The following is a 22,965-nucleotide window of genomic DNA, read 5'->3' on the forward strand; positions in this document are numbered from 1 at the left end:
ATGGGGATTTCACTGTTGACAAAAGCGGTTCAGAGGGGACAGCTCACATTGTCTTCTTTTACTGCCCATCAAGCAGTATACAAAGTCCCCCATCCCTCCACTGTGCGCATGCCAAGGCTCTTTGTTAGCCTGAATGCAAGTCTATTCATCTCAGGGCGAACAACACAACACAGTAATAACACAGTCATGAGTTTTGACTGATGTCATTGAGGCGAAGTGCTGCCTCTGTAAGCTGGAACCAGCGCCGGGCCCGCTTGACCATCGAGGCCCACTGACCGCGGCGTGACCCGGTCCGGCGCTAACGCCGCTGCTGGCTCTTTACAGACTCAGACCAAGCATCAACAACAGCCGGGCTGCTTAATGCCAAATCCAGGTTAACCTCCCGACCTCCCTCGGGCCCCTTGCCTTCTGGCCAAACACAGACATGGGGCTGATGTTTCCCCAGGCCATTTTTCACAGCTAATGACGTGGAATAATATTGGTAGGGATCGTTGTGCGACGCATCAGCACTATTCATTTTTCCTCTGCAGTTTTGATTACCTCATGCAAACAAAGTCATTACAGCTGCCCTAGTTCCTTCTTATATCCACTTTTGCGCTGGGCATTATGTTCTACATGCATGAATATGAAACGTACGGAATATGGCAGCAGATGTCATGAGCATCCAACAATGCTGAATGGTTTAGGAGCTGTTATTATATGGGAACTAGGTCACTATTCAAACCCACTGGCTCGCATTGACTGTTTCGAGTGACTATTGATTTTCTGACTAAAGCAATGACTTCATTAATATCACCATCTGACATAAATGGGTAGTTTGGCCGCGCAGGCCGTAATTCCGGTAGATATGAATCACAAAATTAGATGCATTAAACATTCAGTACATTTGACAAGAAATGTGCACTGTAGTCGAGGTAAAGGTTTGCACTGCGCAATGGGGCCAGTTAGTTTGCCTCGACGTTCACCAACATTGCTATACAAATGCTGTCGTTTACTTTGAACTTCATTTTTGAAAGATGAGGGGAACAAAATCAGCAGATTTGTTTTTCCTTGGGCTTTCAAAACAGAATCAACAATGGGTGAAGGATTATTCTCTTTTTGATCCAGGGATGCCAGTTTAGTTAAAACAAAAGAACAACTATGCGCTCGTGTGCATTGCAGAATGCATAGAAGACTCACTCTCCAAAAAAACACAAAAGAAGTACAGTGTGTGTGCGTGCGTGCGTGCGTGTAAGCAGACTAGAGAAAGGGAAATAGGATTTGAGATCTATATTAAAACTGTAAATAGCGTTTCAAGATTAGTGACGGGCAGGAGGAGGTGACAGCGAGAGTCTGTGAAAAGTGGATTTCCCCCTCCCCGCTGTGTCTATTTTGATTGCAGGAGCCTTGACAAGCTTTGACTTGATTGTGAGAAGGCGACATGCACAGCCGAGCCTTGATGACTTTGTTTGAGGCATGTCGAGATCTTTTGGTGACTCAAAGGAACACAAATCAGGATTACGTATTACACAGTCATATTCATGCAGTCGGAATTACGGGCTCTGAAGTGTCTGGCAAGACATTGTTGTTGCCTTTCCTCGCTCCCTCTGCGTGTGCTGTAATTGCCAAGATCTGGCTTTCAGAGAAGAGAACCATTTCATTTGAAGTCATACAACCAAGGGATGGACGCCGCCACTCTGCTCATAATAAATAATTTGGTGGTGTCATACAGTAAGCAAAGAAATGCCCCAAATTTGTCAAAGACGTCTTTTTGTACTTCTCCATTGCAATCAGTTTTACCCGAAGCAGTTTTGAGTAGTCATAAGCAATCAATCAATCATCATAATAATAAGAGCTGTTGAATGCCCCCCAAAAAATAGTAAAGAATAGTAAAGCAGATCATCTAAAAGTGATCGCCCCTGAGGCTTTACACTTTTAAAATCAACCAAAACCTCTTAAAGATATGGTTCAGTAAAACGCAAGACATCAGTTCAGCAAGAATTAAAGGAGTAACTCATTCGCTTTTGGCGGTTAACACTTTTGCAGGTGAAAAATTAAGTCACGCTAACATTTAGTATATGTAGATTTCAATTTAATATTAAGCAATAAATAATTCATCTTGGGCAAAGCTCACAATGGTCTGCTCTCAATGCACAATTAGAGTAAACTGGATGGACCCCTACTTCTGACACAATGGTGACTAAAATAACCTCGAACCAACTCCAGAGGATGTATAATTTCAAGTCTGATAGACTAAAGTATGATATCATTCAAACCATCTGCCATATCTGACAAACCCTATATATCATTCATTTTTTGCTTTCGGAACCTTACAAGAGCTACGGTAAAAGGGGGCACGTATTATTTTTGAAGAAGAAAAAGTGGAGCTGCCAAACGCCCTTCAATTGACTTCCTCCCCAGCCCCCATCGCTCTTATACAAAACTTGGCTGTGGCATCATCAGGCGCCATTAAGTCATCGCATGTGCCTGACACTGGGGCGATGTGTGTGCTCTGGCCCTCTCCCAGCCCTGAGCCTTTATCACCATACAACCTCTCTGTGACAGACAGGACTGATCTCCCTTGCAGCTACCCTCCACCGTGCCAGTAAAAGGACAGCATTGGAAAAGGTCCCCCGAGGGCCACTGAGGATGGACTCATGAATCAAACATGCGCCTGAAGCTTGCTTCCTATCACCCAGGTCAGCCCGAGCATTAATACGTCGTGGCTCCAGGGAGCTACCTACTGTGACCTCCCCGGTTTCCCCCAACAGTAGGGCACTGACCTCGGGTGCCAAAGAGGGCCTCCCTCCAACATGATCACGTCACATTATGTCCGCATACTGAGGAAGCGGTGCCACCCGTAATGACGGGGATGAGCGAAACAAAACAGAATAAAAGTGAGTGAATGGATTGTATTGTCGATTTTCTTTTTAGTGACGCTACCTGTTGTGAAACGGGGAATGACGAAACTATAAATGAGGCTTGGGGGCGCGCCACCTCTCAAACCATGTAATTCCATCTGAAGACAGTCCAAACGATGTCTCAAAAGAGCGTGAATGATGAACCACAATATAACAGGAGAGCACTGTAATCGAATAAGACTCAACGCTAGCTAGGAACTTGCCTCTCTCATCAATATTGAACGCAATCATCTTAAGAGAAAATCCAACATCTATCAAAACCTGAAGGAGCTAGACACAAACGGCGCCGCGTAGATAAAACATAACCTCGTCGGAGGGGGGGGGGGGGACAAGTTGCAGCAATGGAGCATGAAGGATCAAATAGACTACAAAAAGGCAACTCGATTCTTTGATGCAATGCCGGGCCGCGTGAGTAAAATCGACTGTGTACGGGCCCTTCCAAAAACACTACCAATCTTCATTGGCCAGACGGGGTGTGATATATGTGACTGTCTTCCAGCGTAAATTAGGCAGTCCAGAGCGCTGCGTGCTAAAGCATGACGGAGGCCGGACAGTGCACTAACTCAGCCGGCCCGGTGCCATGCGCAGCAGCTTCTCTGTGCTGCGCTGTGCCATAAATCACCAGCTGGGGGGAAATGAATCGCTGTCCGTCTGAGCTGGACGCACCAGCTGGCACCGCCATCACCTGGCCAGCAGGAGCCCACACCGACACCGGAGCGAGTGAAATCAAGAAAAATGAGGCGTGGAGGCAGACGGAGCCATAGCCCCGCACTCTCTCATTAGTCTCCTCCGGGCTTCCTCCTCACTGAGCTCGTCTGAAGTGAAAGGGCACACAAAATATATTTCAGAGTGTCACCTAGGGGGAGGAAAAAAAGGGGGAAAAATGATCACCCCCGGTCTCCTCACAAATCTATGTAGCACCATGCTGGCAGACAGCATTAGTGTTTCTCTGGGAGGCAACGGGATGGAGTGTAGCTCAGGGAAAGGCCGAGTCACTACTTTGTGTTATTTAATGGAGTCTGCTATGTGAACAAAAGCATAGCCATACAGATATTTTAATCTCTTCATTCATTATTGATCTTACTTGCTTTATTTTGGGCTGTCTAAACATTTTCACTTCCTGACATGGCCACTTTTTCTTCATACATTTTATTTTACTGGAAGCAATGACCCGAACCGATTGGGGATTCAACTCTACATCCAGAAGTAGTTAACAGGAGAGGGAAAAAAAGGTGTTGTTGAATAGATTTACACTTTTCAATATTGCAGAGTTGCTCGTGGAGAGACCACTTATATGCTGACCGCTGCCATTATGAGGAGCTGTGTGGGTGTCAGAACCGAGGTACTCGTGGAGAAAATGGCTTGAAATTACATCAATACAGCCGCATTAAAAAGTTGGAGTGATCTAAAACAGGATAGGTTTGATCTTTTATGGACACTGGACTGTTGTTTACCTCCAGTGATTTGAATGAGCCACTTTTTTTGCATTAATCTCCACACCCCCATGAGAGATAGCAAAGGGACAGTCAAAGTCAGGATAACATGATAAAAAAAGGGGGCATTCTAAATGAACAGCCTCGATTGACAGCAAATTTGAGGCTCGGGGCACAACACGTGATTGGCAAAGCCAATTTCCTGCCAACATCCACGTCGGTTCTCGCCTAATTTCGCTGGTCCTGCGGCAGAGCCGTACAGGTCCATCACGGTTTCTGATGTGGTGGATTAGCTCGTCTCTCCTGTCACAAGGGCTGTGATGAATGGCAGGAAGGAAGCGAAAATGCACCGGCTGCTCATTGTATTGGGTCGGTGGGGGCGGGGCAAGGTGATAACTGGCCAGCAAGTTGACCTCAGGCTCATATCTCACCTTGCTGTCCCTTCCCCTCCCTGTGGCTGTGACCCCCTGCAGATGTCCAGGTGTACATTCACATATCTGCAGCGCACTCATCAGTCGTAGTAGACTACGGCATGACTTTGACACTTGCTTTGACAGGGAATCCAATTCCATCAGTGTCTGAAGGTCCCTTGGATAAAGCAGATAGCGTCCACTGAATCCCCTCCCGTTTATATGAAAAGGGCATGTACTGTGTAAAGGTCAGGTATTTTAAAAGAGATGCATTTGATATGGAGGGAGATAACAATCACAGCCTTGTGAAACTGGCCGTCTGCTTAGTTTTCAAAGAATGTTAGGCGCATACACGGAACACAGCGTGAGCTGTTTTTCACCTTCTTGACATGTTTGAAATTTTTCTTTTACACACACACACACACACACAAAACTAAATTGTAAATGCAATGTGAAATAATATAGAGTGAAAAAAACTCAAGCCAGAGTGTCAGCATTTGAATGTATTCAAAAGTCGACCTGCTTTTTTTGTTTTTCACAGCAGTTCTTTGCCATAGTAAAATGAATGTTGACTATATTCATTTGCATTCAGTTACATTCAGCGACAAATTTGGACAGTTGTGTAATAACTTAACTGTTCCTTCTGCATCTACCTTTGGACCGGTCAGCCACCAATAACCCCCTGCTGAGAAATAATTGAATATTGTTAGCATTGCTGAAACAACACGCACACAAAAAAGTGAGTGCTGTTGATCTACCGATGGACTTGTTGTTTCCTTTATTATTTTGTTAATGTATCCAATTGTAATAGGTCATGCTACTTCTCTGTCAATCCCACAGACGATTAATCTTTTCTCAATTAACGACATTTTTTTATTTTTTTTACCGTGCCTTATCTTCAGGTTATTGATTGGCTGAAAAGGCCTTACAGGGATTATGTTTTGAGTTATTGCACCACCTGTTGCGTTGACAGCATGCAAATAAATGCATCAGTATATAGATTTTTCTACAAAACATCATTGGTATGGATATTTAGAATTTTAGCATTTTTGAGGGGGGGAACTTGGGGGGGGGGGTGCTAAAATAAAATTATTTAAATGAGTGTGTACCTCTGGACATAGTTCTCTGCAGCTGCTCTTACCAGTTTCCACACACACACAACCTCAAGCTAGCAACATCTTCCCCTCAACTCCTCCAATTCGGCTGCAATCATGCAGCGATGCAAATGCTGTGTACTGAGAGTTTGTTGTTAAATCCTCCAGGACATCAATCCCAGCTGCCTGAGTCCTCAAAGTTGACCACCCAAGGGATGCAACACTATGAAGTCATTTCTGCAGACACAGCCTCTCCATTGCCAACTCTGAGAGTCCTTGAGAACTATATACTAAAACATCCATTTTCGGTTGGGGGACATTTATAATGGTGACCAGAAATCAATCACACTAAACCCTGCACAGACCTACTGAATATGTCTGCTTATTTGGCTAGGGGGGTTGAGCCACCCCCTCAATCTGATCCACATTTCCGGAATATTCATAATTCATCATCTTCGATTCCTGACATCTGCCACTGATTGTGCCATCGGGTCGGCTGGATTTAGCCACTCTCGGGAGCTGCGTTAATGTGCTGGTGGGCCAACACATGAACCCCGGCTAGGAAGGGGGGGGTTGGGGAAGAGGATGGAGGCCAGAGCGGCAGGAGGCTTTCACACTCCTAATGTGTAATTAGGAGCCAATTTGGAGTGCTGCCTTCCTCCGCTGAAATTAGCTGCCTGTTATTAATCGGGGCGACTAGTTCAATGGCACGATGGGCTTCGTGCTAATGTAACACAAAATGTTCTTAATTATGGCTGAGAGACGGGCTGCGGCGCCTCCATTCTGTTCCAGAATAGCGGAACACGAGCAGAACACTTGGAATGCAGCATTTCCTGGGCGATATCGAATCAAGTTTTTATTCTTTCACCCTAAGGATGCTTTCTATTTTTTGAACATAGTCTAGCACTGACATCATATCGAGAATAAAACCCTCAGAGCTACACCGCCCGTGAAATCCATTTGCCATGGCTGAATGTCAGCAGCACTTGAATGAAAGATTGTCCATATTATGTGATTACAAGCGCTGGTCGTCCTTTGGAGAGTTAAGTGCTGTGACCCTGACCGCGCTCATCAGCAATTGTGTGCTCCTGACTACACATGAGAATAAATACTTCAGTGCCCATTTTCATCCCGCTTGTTCTTTTTCTCCCTTCCAACCAAGTGGAAAAGATGAAAATGATGAAAATCCATATCCGACTGGAACTAAAAGACAACAGATTGCTGGAAGTGGAACAATTCCACGTTTCCAGAGAGGGATTAGACAGAAAGGGACATTTGCATGAGTCAATGATGATAAACTAAAGGAAAGGAATAGTGATGGTCACGTTATATTTTTGTTCTTTTGGCCACAAACTAGTTAACTTAATCAATATGGTGTAACCACTGCTCGAAGCAGCCGCGCAGTGAACTCCATGATGCCTCATTTCCTGCAAACAGTCAATGAATCCATAATGGTCATCCAGTGACCAGGTATCCAGGCCATCCATGATGATAGAACTAAAAAAAAAAAAAAAGCTACTAACTAAAGCTAGTTATATTGTTTTCATCCCTTAGAAGTACATTTATTGCAACTATAGATAAACGATAACTTATTCATGTACCTGAACACAAATACCGAGTGTTTGTGATGGTTACGTGTATCAATGATAAAAAACTTGGTACTTTTTGTAATGTTTTCAAATTGCCATCACAACAGGGTTCCTTTAAGTGCAATCATGACCTCTTTTGTCGTTCCGGTGTTTAACAACGCTCGATTGCATATTTATGACTATTATGGGAGAGCCGTTTTTTCCTATAAATATCATCTCAACAGGCCTAAATTTACCAAATGGCTCCTTGAAAAAATTTCCCCTACAGAACAAGGACCCTACCAGCTGATTTAGAAACAGTCGACACACGGTGAGAGTGCGCGTGAGCGCTAATGACCGCCTCTCGTCCATGCAGCTTGATGATCTCACACTGAGGTCATCGTACGCTGCAAGGCCGGCTGAGCGTTTTAGTCTTCTAAAAAAAAAATGACTAACAGTGAAACTCAAGCGTTATTAATGGAACAGTGAAGAAAACAAATCTTATGTAGGGTCCCTGAGTGAAGTGTTGCTCAGCTTAAAACAGTGTCCAAGTAGCACAAAGAGCACACACAGCAGTGGTTATCAGAGGACACATTTGTTGAGGAAACTTTCAACGTATGTGTCAAATCGATGTTTTATTGCTTCAATGGCTTAAAGGTTGACTTCTATATAGAAATGTGACTTAAACCAAAGGTTATTTACGATGACAAAAGCTGACACTGCTATGGGTTAAATCACATAGACCACAATTGATCTCCTAGTGAGCAAGCTTCATGAAATGGGTTCAACTTTGGAGGTTCCACTGTATCTCAAATGCAGGAGGACAAAGTTCTGGCCCAGTGGAGAGAGAATTAACTCCACAGAGGGAGTCCCAAGGGAACCAGATATGCTGGTTTTGAGTGGGAGGGTATTGGACTGTGAGTCTTTGGGGAGCAGAGCAGGGGTGACTGATGGTGCACCGAAGCCCGTGTGTGGCACCTGGACAGCCTGTCACAGTTCCAAGTAGACAAAGTGACATTTGACAGGATGGGAGTTGAGACTGCAACAGCACAAGTCAAGACCGGCTGACAGGAAGGATGAGAGGTGTGCAGTTAAACTCAATGATTCCCCCAACGCCTTTTCAATCTTGTCAGCCTCCTCTTTCCTCTCTTTTCCTTTGTCAGCATGACCCTTTAAATAAACCACGGTCTGGAGGAGGCTGAAGCTATCAATTAGAGTCATCTTGATGAGCCCGCGTGGATATTAATCAGCAGGCGTGTGACAGACTGGGACGAGAGAACTCAAACCAGCAGGCTCTTGAATTTCCCGCTCTACATCACTAAACTAAACTGATATCCAATTATGCCCTCTTCGTCGACAAGCTAACAGAGCAGCTGCGAGTTGAAGAGTCTGGCCGTGTCAGAACTGGCCGGGCACGAGCTAGCGAAAGCCAAAACCTTGAAGGAGATGTCACGAGAAGGCTGGAGTCAGACGCTTGAGTGAACGATGGTCCCCACGCTTGCCTGAAAGCATGACATTGCCAAAGGGGGGGGGAGAAAAAACACCATTTTATCATTCAGTGCGATTCGTGCCCTCTCTCCCTGTCAAACATGCCATATGTCCCCGTCACAGGTCGTCTTGCTGCCTTATCGGGTGTGACAGGGCTATTCACACACTGCTCCCAATCAGACACCATCTCCTGCAGGGGAGGGGGAAAAAAACTCCACCATGGCTTGGTGACAGGCTGTCAGGCAGAGGGCAGCAACCTCCACAGGGCTTCGGCTGAGAGGCCGCCCATCTGGGGAAGAGGCAGGGGCCAGGGGTTACAAAGGGACGCCCATGTGCCCAAAAACGTACTCTTCCCTTTACCTACTTGAGCCGAAAAGATCGAAAGCTTGAGCACATGAAAACATCAAATGAGTCGTGAAAAGTGTTGCCTTTGGTTACTAAGTCTCACGGCTTGAAATGAACCTGAAATTTCCTGACTGAAGGTTGGAAGAGCTTTCCCACTCTGACCCAGTCAAAAATCAAGTGATTCTGCAAAAGTCAAACATCTCAAGTGCTGGTACAAAGGTAAATGTTTGAAAATGAACAAACTGGTAGTCAACCAGTGATCCAGACCAAACTGTGCTGGACTTTGAACACGACTCCATTTTCCCCTCCATTTTCAAATTCCAGGGTTATTCTTCAAGCAGAGATTACTGTTTGATTCTGACTAAGAGCATGTTAAGGCACTTCTGGATCTGGCATGTTTCCTTTGGTGCCAACGCACACCCTATGACTTAGTAGCTCCTTAGCTCAACGCAAAATAACCCCGCAACCACTGAATACATTTACTAAGTGAGCAATCAGTTGTTTAGAAATCACACTCATCACCCCTGCGATGATATGCAGGGGGGAAATAAATGTGTAAAGAAAGAAGAGCAGTGGGGCAAGGGGGAGAAGTGCGATTACCTGATCTGAGTTATCTCGCACAAAGAAGTGGGATGTGTCACCTCAACTCCTCCGGAAAAAGACGCAAGCCTCCGAGCGCACATTTTATGAAACATTTTCTGTGAAATGATTGCTAATCTATGCAAGAAAGCAATCAACGGCTCATTCATAATGCATGAGCGACGAGATAGCAGTTTTGCAACGCTTTTGGATTATTAGATGTTATCTTGCATGCGGCATCTGAAATATGAACACTCCTACCTGTCCTATTGCAATTACAGGACGCCGGAGGTCTCCCGACAAAGTGGTGGCGAGGGAAGAAAGATGGAGAAAAGTCAGACGGATATGCATCGCAGTGCGAGAGCAAATAACTGAAGATGGGAATATTTGTTTCTAATAGTTTTGTAAATCCATTTGTGCCGTGACCTAAAAGCTCTTTAAATACTGTACATCAGGCTGACATTTTAATGGTCCATCGATCACACGCTGTCGTGTGATAACATTTTGAGATCATCTCCCCTCCTCCCTGAGCCTTTAATGGTGAAATAAAATGAATGCATTGAATTGGCTGCAATCCCAGTGAAATGATGAGAATCTATTTTAATTTCAAAGTATGAATAGGATGGAATTTTGAGCTGCTCAAATTAATGCAAATCAAATTTCATTTAGGATCTTTTTGTTCTATAGACCTAAAGTGCATTGAATATATTTTTGAGCCATTTTCTAAACCCCATTTTCAAACCTATGTAAAAAAAAAAGTAGTAAAAAGCTATCTTGTTTATTTATATGAATAGATTATGCGAGGATTATTGCTTTCACATTATTAAACGCAACCACAGTAACAAAAAATGAATTTCTGGCACAAGGACTGTGATTGCTTGCATAAACTGGAATTCCTATGAAACAATGGATGGATAAATACAACATACACTGCCTTTGATGAACGAAATATATTTGCTTTAAGTGAATTGGCAAGTCAATCAATTGGATGAACCCCCCCCCCCCCCCCCCCCCACACACACACACACGATGAGCCAAGGATGAAGGGTGCTATAAAAATCAATGAGTCTTTTCAAAGGCAACAAGAAAGAAAGGTGCTTTTGTCTACAATTAAACAAGTGTGCTAGTGGCACTGAAGGATGACAGTGTGTTGCAGGTACCCGCTTCACACAATCAATTACTAGATCAATACGACGACATGATACAATTCTGTGATGGAGAGGAAAAAAAAGAATGGCGACTGGAAGTGTGTTAAGGGTTGCAGGTGTTTACAACAAACAGTCCAAAGGGACTATCCACAGAGGGACCGCCCTGTAGAGAGAAATGTGCCTGACATCCAACTAATCAAATGGTTGGAACCTTACAAGAAAAATATGTATTTAAAAGGGTCACACATCTCAAGATGGTTTAACAGTCAGGAGAAAGCGAATATGCTATGCTAATGCTATGCTGTCAGAATCATTTTTGTAAAATGTCTTCAGCAGAAGAGGTCAAACCCTAACCCTTATAAACCAGAACTGCTTTGCCATCTTTTTGTCAAAATAGAGTTTTTACAATTTTTGGATAAAGTCAACAAAGGGCACCAAAGACTGCTTGCCTCAACCTCTTGGGTTACATTTCCTTTATGTGAAGTGGAGTAAAGTAGTTGCAATACCAATAAACGACTTTTCTTGTTAATTCCTCTCTTAATGGTCAACAGGCCCCTTTAACAAGACTGACATTGTTCATAGCTGGTAGACAGGCTAAGGTTACAGAGAAGACAGTGCTTTGTTTTGAAAGGTCACACATTCCAAATGTATGTTTATGCATGTATATATGCAATCCGTAAAAGCGGAATAGCAAAGCTGTTTATGTAGATTGCAACTATATATTATTCTTAGAGCAAGAAGGAATATCCATAACTTACACTTTAAACTCAATGCACTCAGTTCCTTGGCAGTGCACTAAAACCTCCCACCCTGCTCAATGAAAGGGTAAACACCCCCGGGAAGATCATTCCCAAGATCATGACGTTGATGTTTCTTGTCTGGGTAAAATGAGCCCTGCTGAGCCAATTTCTCTGTCCCACTCTGGCACAGCTACTGTAAATGTGTAACATTAAACTGTTGTCTTGGATAATACAAGATGACAATATATATACTATACATAGTGAGGCCTGTGAGTGCAGTGTCGCACATGGAAACACTCTCTGTAGGAAGTCACTAAAACCCCTGTTAGTAAAAGCAGCCGCCATCAGCGACATGCCATGTTGTCACTCAGCTCGGGTTGTGTATTCAAACTTAATGGCTCCTGACAAGCTCTCCAGCCACCCACTGAGGGTCCAGAGGGAGAACGTCCCTGGTGAGCATGACCACTCAGCACATTCACATTTTAATCTTCATCTTAGATCAAATGAATTCAACATCCTCAATTTCTCAAACTGCAAAACTGCATTTAACATTGGCTAGCCTGCATTTCTCTGCGGTATCACACTTTGGGGACAGCACCGTTTTTTGAATCAAATCCCTCCAACTCGGACATAAGCATCCTTGACCCCTTTGCACCACTTCCTATGTTATCTGAAATAATCTTACAGCCTCCTCAGATTCTATTCAGACAGAAGCAGGCATTGACATTGGGGGGGGGGGAAACCCCATCTGTGGCTCACAGGAACAAAAAAAAAAAAAAAAAGAGTGAGAATGAAAGAGAGCGGAGAGAGGCGCTTCAAATGAAACCGGCTCTGTTGCCCCCCCTCCCTCTTGTCGATGCCGGTTCAATTGAAAAGCACAGTGGTAATTAAATTCCAGCAGGGGTTAGGGGCAACTGTGCAGTGTACTGCCAAGGGGGTGTGTGCAAGATTGGGGGCGGTGATGTTCACTGAACATAAAGATGACACAATCCAAGGGGACAGAGGGGGCGGCAGGCAAGAAGAAAGGGAGGGTGACAAATGTCGTTTATTCACATACACCGCAGAACTTAATCTTCATGACATATAAGGGGGGAGGAAGAAGGAAATTCAAAAACTTGTAAATCCCAGGATGACCTTTTTCCAAACCAGGAATATTCCAAACAGATCCATCATCTGTATCTGCAGCCTTTGCAGTTATAATAAGCAAAGTTTTTGAGGTTGAGAGATGTTCCGAAGACAGAGAATGCAATGCTCAGAACACGTCAAGCTTTAAAAGACGTTTTCGGTGAAGCTAAAAACTTGACTTGACTCAATCATGATCATTTTGGTAGTGTACAATCAAGAGTGCAGCGCTGCACTTGAGCAAACATTTTGAGCAAACAGACTCTCAAAATAAGGAGACTTTATGGAACTCTATCGCCATCTAGCGGAGAAAGTGTATTACATACAATTATTAGTCGACAAGATGCATGATTCAATCAATGTACTCCATTTTTTGCTCGGTTCGAAAATGTCCCTTGGTTCATTGGAGCAAACCTGAATATCAAATGTATTCACTCGCACATCCATGGCCATGTCTCAATAACGGTTTAATATTCCTAGAATATCCTCCTTTACAGAGAGGGGGGCATGCACTTGGACACCAGGCCCGCCAATACTCGTTTCCCAGCAGTCAAAGTCGCAGTCTTTCAACTCCTGAATCGTAGTCTGGACTACCGCGGAATCGGTTTCTACGAAATAAAAGGAAAGTCATGATTGTAGATACTGAGAAAGGAGACATAGAAATGATGTTGGTAAAAAGTATAGTCTAGACTAGAGAGTCTATTTAAAAAATACATCTATATATATATATATATATATATATATACACACACTACCGTTCAAAAGTTTGGGGTCACAAAATTGTTTGGGTGACCCCAAACTTTTGAACGGTAGTGTATACATTTATTTAGATAATTATTTATAGATTATATATATAATCTTCTGTGTAAAAAATCTTATAATATATATGTATATTTATATTCATAGATTATATATAATCTTATACAAATATAAGATATCATCTATAATATTTAATTCATAATATTTTATTATTATAATATTTACACTACCGTTCAAAAGTTTGGGGTCACCCAAACAATTTTGTGACCCCAAACTTTTGAACGGTAGTGTATATATATATATATATATATATATATATATATATATATATATATTCACACCCTCACACACAATTCAAACACACTTAAACATACAAAAACACACTTTTTGCACACACTGTAAATATTTGAACAAAAAAAAAAGTAAACATATGTACATGGATGTGACGATAAGATGCAGGGCTCGGTGGGGGAATGTGACGTAGACAAGTCTGTGAGTGTCTGGGTGTGAGCTGTGGCTTATAGCAGCTCCGGCATGAATCAATTGTTTGCGTTTTATTTTGTTCTGACATCAAATAAATGACTGAAAGGTGTATCGGCTGTGACTGTGACACTCTTTTCCACGCTCCAAGAAATTACAGTAACTGTAAAACACCATGATATATGATCCTTTACAAAAACGCAATACAATGGTCCGGTGAATGAACTGTACAATTGCGGGGGATCACTGTACATTTTTTTCAAGACTATATATAAATCAAAGGGAATTTTCTAGAAAAGTGACCTACCTGATCTCAGAAGAGTAATGGCACAGCCTCCTCCCCCTGCACCTGTTAGCTTGCTGTGCAGACCCCTGGCAAGGGTGACCCGACACACGGTATCCAGGGCAGGATGTCCAACGCCCATTACGTTCAAATGATGCTGGTTCATATCAATCAGCTCCTAGAAGTGTAATGAAAAAAACAAACGCTGACACTTCTGGTCGAGTGGTAGTGATGGAGATGAGATGCTTGGGGGGTTGGGGGGGGCGGTCATACCTCTAAAATATTGTAGTGCTCTCCTGTGATGGGCTCGTTGGTCATCTCTAGGAGGACCTTCTCACAAGTGGAGGAAATGGCATCGACCGAGTCGAGCACCGAGGTCAAAATGGAGGGATACTATGGGAATTAGGGTGATAAAAAATTATTAACATTCAACTTAAATTAATCCCAGACCTTTTTTTTACAGAAGCCAATCAAATGAGAAAATAGATCAATAAAATTGAACTGCGCTCGCCTGATCACAACAACAAGCAGGCTAATGTGTGCACACCTGCTGGTGTCGCCAAGGCAACAGCACACAGAGGTAATGGCTAAGAGTTTAATTTCAATATTTTATGACAGCACTCAATAGCAGACTCTGTAGCATGTGGCATACAAAGGAAATGCCTCGGATATTAATCATAATATCAGCAGGTAGCGCACTGGGGAGGAGAAAACATTTAGTACCATGTTAATTTTGTCCTTCACCCTGGCAACAAGCACCTTGGTGCTACGTGGCACTTTAGTGTTCGTTAGGAGGATTCTTAATAATGGCACCCTGGAAGACACAAAAAGAGGGTTGAGCTAAATTTGTTCATCTGCCCTGCTGAGAAGACAATTTATTCCCATCGACATTCATTTTTGGAGGGAAAAATATGCGCTGTGATTTGTATGAACCCACTCTGCGGAGTTTAATCAGTGCCACTACCTGCTCAGTAGTTTTATCCTCCCGTCCAAGAACCTCAGCATGCCTCCTGCACAGAAACAAATCAGTCATTGAAGAGATAATCATCTGATGATAATGAACACTGCTGCCGCACGTAATACTCCAGTGATTCCATGAAACAAGTGTCCGTGGAGGCACAAAGGTGTCACACAATTAGCACTGTACCATATGCCGGGCCTCACCCCAAGTCGCTACAGCGTTGTCAACTCCAGAAGGATTACCATGGATGATCATTTCTCCTAGGAAGGCCCAGCTGTTGATCAACTCCAGGTCCTCCTGACACCAGCTGCAAAAACGATTCTCATTATTTCCATGATAATCTGCCAGGATGGATAAATTGTTGTGAATATTTATTCATTAAAAAAATATATTACAGAAACTAATACAGAGTTTTTTCAGTGAAATGCATGTTTGAGGATTCAACCCAAATGTGCCATGGAGTAGACTGCTATGATTTTATTCTCATAATTATATTGTCATTACCTGGCGGTGTGTTCCAACTCTTCGATTGGAGCGGGAATGGCTCCACTTGCATAAAGCAGAGCTGCAGCGAAACACACTGAATAGGCTGCGCTCGAACCCAATCCTGCTCCGGTCGGCAGCTCTGACCACACGGATATTGTAAGGCTTGGCAGCTCACTAAATGCGAAAGGAAAGAAAGTCGAATGTGTGAATAAACCTTTACTACTTTTACAATGGCATGTCACACAGACTTATTTTGCTTGACATCCATGTGTGGTACCAGAATGGAAATTGTACAACTTTTGTCTGAAGGAGAACCCGACCCCCCTGGCTTGTTGATGGTCTCATGGCTTCATGCCATACTTTCAATCAAGGTCATTCTTTTGGAAGCCATCACTTCTGGCAAACATGCCAGCAATGTGTCAACGGCATTTAAAGCTCCCGATGACCCGAAACGCCAAAAAAACCATCTCCATCCTTTGTGTGTTGTGACATGTGGAGAGATTGACAATAAAGCTGACTTTGATCTTTACGGATCATCCTGCTTTGACGTCTACATTTTGATCACGTTTTTATCGTGGCAGACAGACATTTTTAAAAGGCCGTAAAAGTTGAAAAAGAAATAAGGCATCCTCCAGGAAACTGCACTTGTTATCTGGTCGACCTCCACTTGCATCTTCCTTGTTTACAGCTTTGAGTTACAGCAAACACAAGAACTCATTTCAGTTCTCTCACCGGCTGTTTTACACAGCCTGTAAAAGACCACATTTCCCACCATTTTTCAGGTTCGACATGAAAAGCAATAACAAGAAAGCAGGGAACCAAGGAAACCAGACGATATTCCAGAGTAAGGATTAGAGCGGTAACAAAGTCGCCTGTGTAAATCCTGAATGTAGAAATATCAGGCCAAGCTTCACATTAAAGACTCAATTCGGAATCGTACCCTGATCCAAACAACGAGATGTAGATGTAGAGAAACGCCAAGGTGGCCATGTTGCTTGCATCCAAGTTTCCATTTGCTACACCAAGAAAGTCACACAGTCTCTTGACAAGCTCAGGATCTAGTTGCGTTACTTCCTCCTGCTTGCCTGTTAAAAGTAAAAACAACAACAATGCACACAATATTACAGCATGCATGTCCAATATGATTGGGTGTGTTTACCGCCAAGATTGTCAGTAGGGAAGGACTGCAGTTAATATTTAATGTTGCATGAGCTTGTTTCACTTATTTTTCGTAAGGTTATGGGATGCAAACGTAAAAATAATGCCAGCTATTTATTTTTGAACTTGGTAGCAATTCTTTACCACGTGGCAGAAGATCCTTCAACTCAGAAACATCCCAACAGAGGAAGGCGGCAATATTTGGGAGGTTGAGGCACACTTGACCAATGTTAGTGGCTTTCAACTTCAAGTATGTTCTCAGATTCAAACTCGCAGCAAGTGCGACCTGGAATGCATCAGCAAAAAGTGTTAACAAGCAAAAGTGTCAGTACCTTGCTTCATTGACAAATTACCTTTCCGTGTACAACTGCATGTTCTCCATGAAGAATTGCTTTTCCCGGAGCAGATACGATGCAATCTCTGATGTCCATCTTTTCACAAGAATAAAAAGTAGCCCTTCAAAGCAAGTTGCTACGTAGAGCTAACCTAACCCTAACCCTTCTTTGAGAGAAAACAGTCGTCAGCAACTCTAGCTCCAATGCTTTCGTGGAGGATCAACGAAGATTTAAGAACCTTAAAATACAGTAAAATGCAAGTAGCAGTACACACGTCGGGCCTCGGTGATGGGGAATAACGCTGCCTGCTAACATCTCGCTCCACACAGCTGACGAAACGGATGACAGCCAGGACATGTTCGACCAATAATAGCCAACCAGCTCATATCACTCCTTTTTTTTCGTCGTCTTTTTAACCAATCACCATCCGTGTTTTCGCCGACCATCAGGCGAGTTACCCAATCGTGCGATGACAAAGGAAACGCCCATTAAGAACTACGGAAACTGCGAGAGGACATATTTGTCCAAGTTTAACAAACATGGCTACCTTTGTTTGTAAAAATTTCATTTTGTCCAATTTTTTTAGAAATGTTAGACAAATTAGCGCGCGACAGACACCGTTCATTTGGAGAAGGTTGTAGAAAGTTTATTCTGATATGCATAGCCCCTCAGATGTTTCACGATAGTTTTCGTAAATGTCGCTGTCGACAGACTGATGCATTTAATGTATATCAATAATATCTCTTGAGTTTTTGATCATTTTGACTTGTCATCTATTATTTTCACAGTTACACAACCGATGGAGACAATAAAGTTCCCAAAATCTACACCAAAACGGGCGACAAAGGTTGTTTTTATTGCAACTTGAGTAAATGAATTCTACATTGATGCACATGCTGACTTGTTTTGGTCATTCCTCCAAGGCTTCTCAAGCACATTTACTGGAGAAAGAAGACCAAAGGAAGATCGTATTTTTGAAGCTTTAGGAAACACAGATGAATTGTCATCAGCTATAGGGTAAGAAACGTGACATTGTATACCTACTGCCTTTTTGTCTTAACATTGATCACATTGTATTAAATGTTGCAGATTAGCCAGAGAATTTTGTCTTGAGAAAGGCCATACGTTCACACATCAACTGGATAAGGTTAGATTTACCTGATATCACTTCTTTGATGGGGCATTGGATTTATGACTTTTATTTTTCCAGATACAGTGTGTTTTGCAAGATGTTGGCTCCAATATCGCCACTCCTCAGTCATCAGCAAGAGAAAGTCATTTAAGTATATACAGCTGTTTTTACTGGTTATGTTTTAACTAAGTAAATGCAGTCTGCTCTAACTATATTTTCTGTATGTAAGCTCGGACAAAATTTACTGGAACTCCAATAACAGATTTGGAAGGTTGGATTGATACATTCACAGAGGAACTCCCTCCGCTGACTAACTTCATTTTACCTGTAAGTCTAATTAGACATATTCAATAATGTCAGTGTGCTTACGTTGTTGTTGTTTTTTATTTGACACTTTTGCATAACAGTCTGGAGGAAAGAGCAGCGCATCTTTGCATATAGCTCGAACTGTCTGTCGCAGAGCTGAGCGCAGGTCAGTTGATGCACACACAAACACACACACACACACACCCATCACTAGTGTGAACAAAACCCTGACCCTTACTTTGACAGCATTGCTCCAATTGTCCGCTCGGGGGAGGCTGATCCAGATGTTGCCAGGTTTTTAAACAGGTAACTATGGAACTGTAGTTAACATCATGCTATCATTATGTTATATTTAGAACCTAAATCTGTCAACATTTTCCACACAGGCTAAGTGACTACCTTTTCACTGTGGCCAGATATGCTGCTCTAAAAGAAAACAACAAGGAGATCATCTACAAAAGACCTACATAATGCTTGATTATAATAAAACCCTTCATGGCATACATTCATGTGCAATTTATTTTTAATTATACCTAAAATCAAAACTTTGATTTCGATTAATCTTTATATACATTCAGTGAGAATACACAACTTTTCAAAATTGACATCCACTTTCCTCATTTAAGTATTGGAATTAATCTTCTGCAAATATTCAGTTACTGCACGTCAACTTTAATCAATTTCCCATTTTTTCCTCGCTGGATTTTGTGCTTAAATTAATGATAGAGGTTTAAATAGAAATGTGGTTCCAGTTTGACACGTCCACACAAATCACAAGATTTGGCACCAGCCCTGGCTCTTCCAGGAGAGACTGCTCCCCCACGTTATGAGGGACAAATTGCGGTCATCGTAGGGTGGATAGCGCAGAGAAGTGACACATTCCAAGCGTGTGCTTCTTAGCAGACATGACTTCCTATGAGAGAATGTATCAAAGCTGTAGCGGCCATGGAAGGAACCAAATCCACTGGCACCTGTCCCATAAACAGAAAAGTCGCATTTGATATATCGTCCGATTGTTTAATAACGCATCCAAACTCACCAACTCCACCGAAAGGAATGGTAACCATCAGACTCTGCAGGATGCTGTCGTTTGAACAAAAGCTTCCACTAGAAGTTTCAGTCATGACTCTTGTGATCTCCTGCGTGAGGGGGGGGGGGGGGGGGTGGGGGGGGGTTATACAGCCAGTTCAGAATGTACATGGTGCAAGGTCAGGTCAAAGGTCGCTGAACTTGTATGGTTGAATTTGATTCACACACACAAAGTTAAGAAGTTGAACTGCTAGTCTTAAAACGGGACAACAATTGCAGGGTTTTTTTTTTTCCCTGAAAATATTAAATCCTATAAATCATAAAAATTATAAATATTAAATCTGATGAACATGGTTTTTTTTTCTCCAAAAAGGTGTCTATTCTCTAGTTTTGCCTCATACCTTGCTGTTGTTGGAATACACATACACACAGAGGGGTTTCTCTCGTTTGTTGATGAAGGCAATCGTTTCATCCACATTGTTCACAGAGAGAATTGGAAGAACCGGGCCAAAAATATCTTGTTGCATAATGGGGTCCGACTCATCCACTTCAATCAAAATTGTTGGGGCTTTAGACAAAGCAGAAACAGTTAAGTCAAAAAATGTTTGACAGGATCCAGTTTTGAGTGGGCTCTCACCAATGTACTTCTCTGCCTCTGTCACCTGTCCACCCGAAGCCACCTTGCCAGATCGCCATAACAAGTCTTTCGTACGGTTAAAGATGTCCAGATTGACCATGCGGCAGAAGCTGCTGGATTCTCTGGCATCAGGACCATAGAACCGCATCAGGCAGCACTTGAGTGCCTGGACCAGACGGTTTTTTACCTCCGAATGGCACAGAATGTAGTCGGGGGCAACCAAGCTCTGCCCGGAATTGTGAAATCGGGCCCAAGCAATGCGTTGGGCTGCGATGGTAACATCGCAATGTTGGTCTACGTAACATGGGTTCTTCCCACCCAGAACGAGGGTGACAGGTGTCAAACACTGTGCTGCAGCTTGAGAAATTCGAATTCCTTCCTCTCTGGTTCCTGGATTTTAACATACATTGATTAAATACTGTATGCCATTGATTATTTCAAGATGGGTTGTATTGCATCACTGCAATTGTCTTACCAGAAAAAAAGATATGATCAAATTTAAGTTCCACAATGTCGGCCAAGTCATTGGTGCCTACAAGAATTACATGGAAGCATTCCTGTTGTACACAAAAAAAACCAACAATTTAAAACAAAGTTAACAACAATAAATATGAGACTAAAACAGCACTCACATTGTCCAAGTAGGAGGGGATGAGACGATGGAGAAGCGCTGCTGTGTGAGCCGTGCACACCGAAGGACTGATGATAGCACAGTTGCCTGAACAAAATAAATCAAATCATGCGTGTTTGTAAAATAAAATAGACTAGAATGTGTAGAGTGTGGGGGTACCTGCCGCAATGGATCCCACCAGTGGCACCAGGCACATTTGGACTGGACTGCACCAGGTCCCCATGATAAACACAACCCCCAGGGGCTCGTTTACCACAAGACACTCATCCAGACTGGTGGACTGAGCCAAGCAGACACGTCGAAAGAGGGTTATTAAAACTGGAACTTACGAGGCAATCAGTCCATCAGTTGAGACATCATAAAGGCTAAAGAAACTTAGCGTCGCCTAATTACAAAAAACTGCTCTCAATGGCCTTTTAACTTTTATATTAAAAACAATGATAATTTGGGATTTCTTTCCCATAGATGCTCACTATAAGGAAAAACTTAAGAGCAGAAAACGGAGATTCCTCGTCACCAAAATTAACATGGAAATTTGGACTTGGGCCTACATCTGAAATTGTTAACTATGTCCATGTTAGTGACCATGAAATCCAAAATACTTCAGCAATCCTTACAATGTTTGTAACCGTTTAAGTTGGCCTAAGTATGTTCACATAAATTATATATATTTTTCATATGAATTAAATATTGATCGTTTTCTCACATGAAGTGATATTAAGCTTTTTATGAACAGAAAAACACTTTCCATAAAATCAAAAAAATTCATTTGAATATTTTTAGAGGTTGAAGTGGGCATAATTAGGCAACTAACATTTATCTTATACGATTGTCCTGTTGAGTTCACATGTGGACTAAGACGAAAACACAGTTTAAGCCTTCAACAGTGCAAGGCAACGTGCATATTAATCTTCTTTGACGAAAGAATGTAGCAATCCGATGGAATGTTCCCCACTAAAATGTCATGCAATTCATTTGTAATCCCAAGATGTTTTTCATAATAACAAAACAGTCTCACCAGGTTTTTTTCCACATGCTGTGGCTGCATCCACTTCCTGAGGTTGTCAATGGCATGAAGAGCCTCATTTTTTATCGGAATCAACTCTGACACAATCGTCTCAAATCGTGGCTGGTTCAAGATGGGAGATTACAAAATTTAAAAAATCAGCTCTCACTTAAAAAAATAAATAAATAATAAAAATCCATCCACTCACCTTGTGAAGATCCCTTCCAAGAGCGTCCACAAAATCACACTCGTGTTCCTCCAGCATTCGCAACAAAGCTTCCAACTGGGCCAGCCTGAAGTTCTCCTTGATGCTGCGCTTGGCTTGGAATGACACCCGGGCTCTCTTAAGCAGATCCTCGCACTGCGGAGGGTACGTCTTCAAGCACGGCTCGCCTAACCTGGTCCTTCAACATCCAAAAGCCAATTATTACCTCAACATCAAAGTCAACCTTCAAACCAAAGTGATCCAACTCTACCTTCTGCACGTTAAACGGCCATTCCTTTGGCATGCAGAGCAAGCCTTTCCTTTTGCACTCATGTCTACTCTACTAAGATCTCCCGTACTAGACTTCTTCATTGTAACTGGTGAGATTGAGAAGCAAAATCCCTACTAGCAGGGAGGCATAGTGAAAATCCTAAAGCCCTCCAGCTAGTCAGGTGATGCGTTCTACCAAGAAAAGCTCGGCCATAGTTGACATCACATGTATCTTACTCACTCACTACTGAGGAATAAAACCTTTAACTCACCTTCGTAGAGATTTGAACCAGTTGGCAGGTGAAGGACTCGGCAGGTTGTTCATGCTTTTGCCGTTCTAAGATGTGTGGGCCATGATAGGACTGGAGGAGGTTCTGTACATTCACAGCATAATCCACATTATTCAAGAAATGTGTGCTTCTTGGGCGTCTTTCCCAATCGGACTGCGGCCTGTTTTTAT

At 42.7% G+C, this 22,965-nt stretch overlaps 3 protein-coding genes across 3 annotated transcripts; 1 reads left to right on the forward strand and 2 right to left on the reverse strand.

The window, feature by feature from the left end:
- Positions 1-12,726: 12,726 nt before the first annotated feature.
- On the reverse strand, positions 12,727-17,655 carry mvk (mevalonate kinase). Its single transcript, XM_061279434.1, has 10 exons — positions 17,308-17,655; positions 17,099-17,240; positions 16,737-16,881; positions 15,815-15,970; positions 15,514-15,617; positions 15,314-15,359; positions 15,073-15,163; positions 14,623-14,742; positions 14,374-14,527; positions 12,727-13,435 (listed from the first exon to the last, which is right to left on the reverse strand). The coding sequence occupies exons 1-10, from the start codon at positions 17,383-17,385 to the stop codon at positions 13,284-13,286; spliced, it is 1,188 nt and encodes a 395-aa protein (XP_061135418.1). The 5' UTR covers positions 17,386-17,655; the 3' UTR covers positions 12,727-13,283.
- A 122-nt stretch (positions 17,656-17,777) lies between these two features.
- Positions 17,778-19,232, forward strand: mmab (metabolism of cobalamin associated B). Its single transcript, XM_061278556.1, has 9 exons — positions 17,778-17,923; positions 18,078-18,136; positions 18,213-18,306; positions 18,379-18,436; positions 18,500-18,572; positions 18,651-18,748; positions 18,829-18,893; positions 18,974-19,033; positions 19,114-19,232. The coding sequence occupies exons 1-9, from the start codon at positions 17,829-17,831 to the stop codon at positions 19,196-19,198; spliced, it is 687 nt and encodes a 228-aa protein (XP_061134540.1). The 5' UTR covers positions 17,778-17,828; the 3' UTR covers positions 19,199-19,232.
- Positions 19,233-22,928, reverse strand: aldh3b2 (aldehyde dehydrogenase 3 family, member B2). Its single transcript, XM_061278555.1, has 10 exons — positions 22,778-22,928; positions 22,239-22,434; positions 22,043-22,153; positions 21,184-21,304; positions 21,026-21,111; positions 20,869-20,950; positions 20,394-20,783; positions 20,158-20,324; positions 19,767-19,866; positions 19,233-19,698 (listed from the first exon to the last, which is right to left on the reverse strand). Exons 1-10 carry the CDS (start codon positions 22,828-22,830, stop codon positions 19,499-19,501), a joined length of 1,506 nt encoding a protein of 501 aa, XP_061134539.1. The 5' UTR covers positions 22,831-22,928; the 3' UTR covers positions 19,233-19,498.
- Between the last annotated feature and the right edge of the window lie 37 nt (positions 22,929-22,965).

The sequence above is a fragment of the Syngnathus typhle genome, linkage group LG5, assembly GCF_033458585.1.
Source record: "Syngnathus typhle isolate RoL2023-S1 ecotype Sweden linkage group LG5, RoL_Styp_1.0, whole genome shotgun sequence".
Lineage (NCBI taxonomy): Eukaryota > Metazoa > Chordata > Actinopteri > Syngnathiformes > Syngnathidae > Syngnathus > Syngnathus typhle.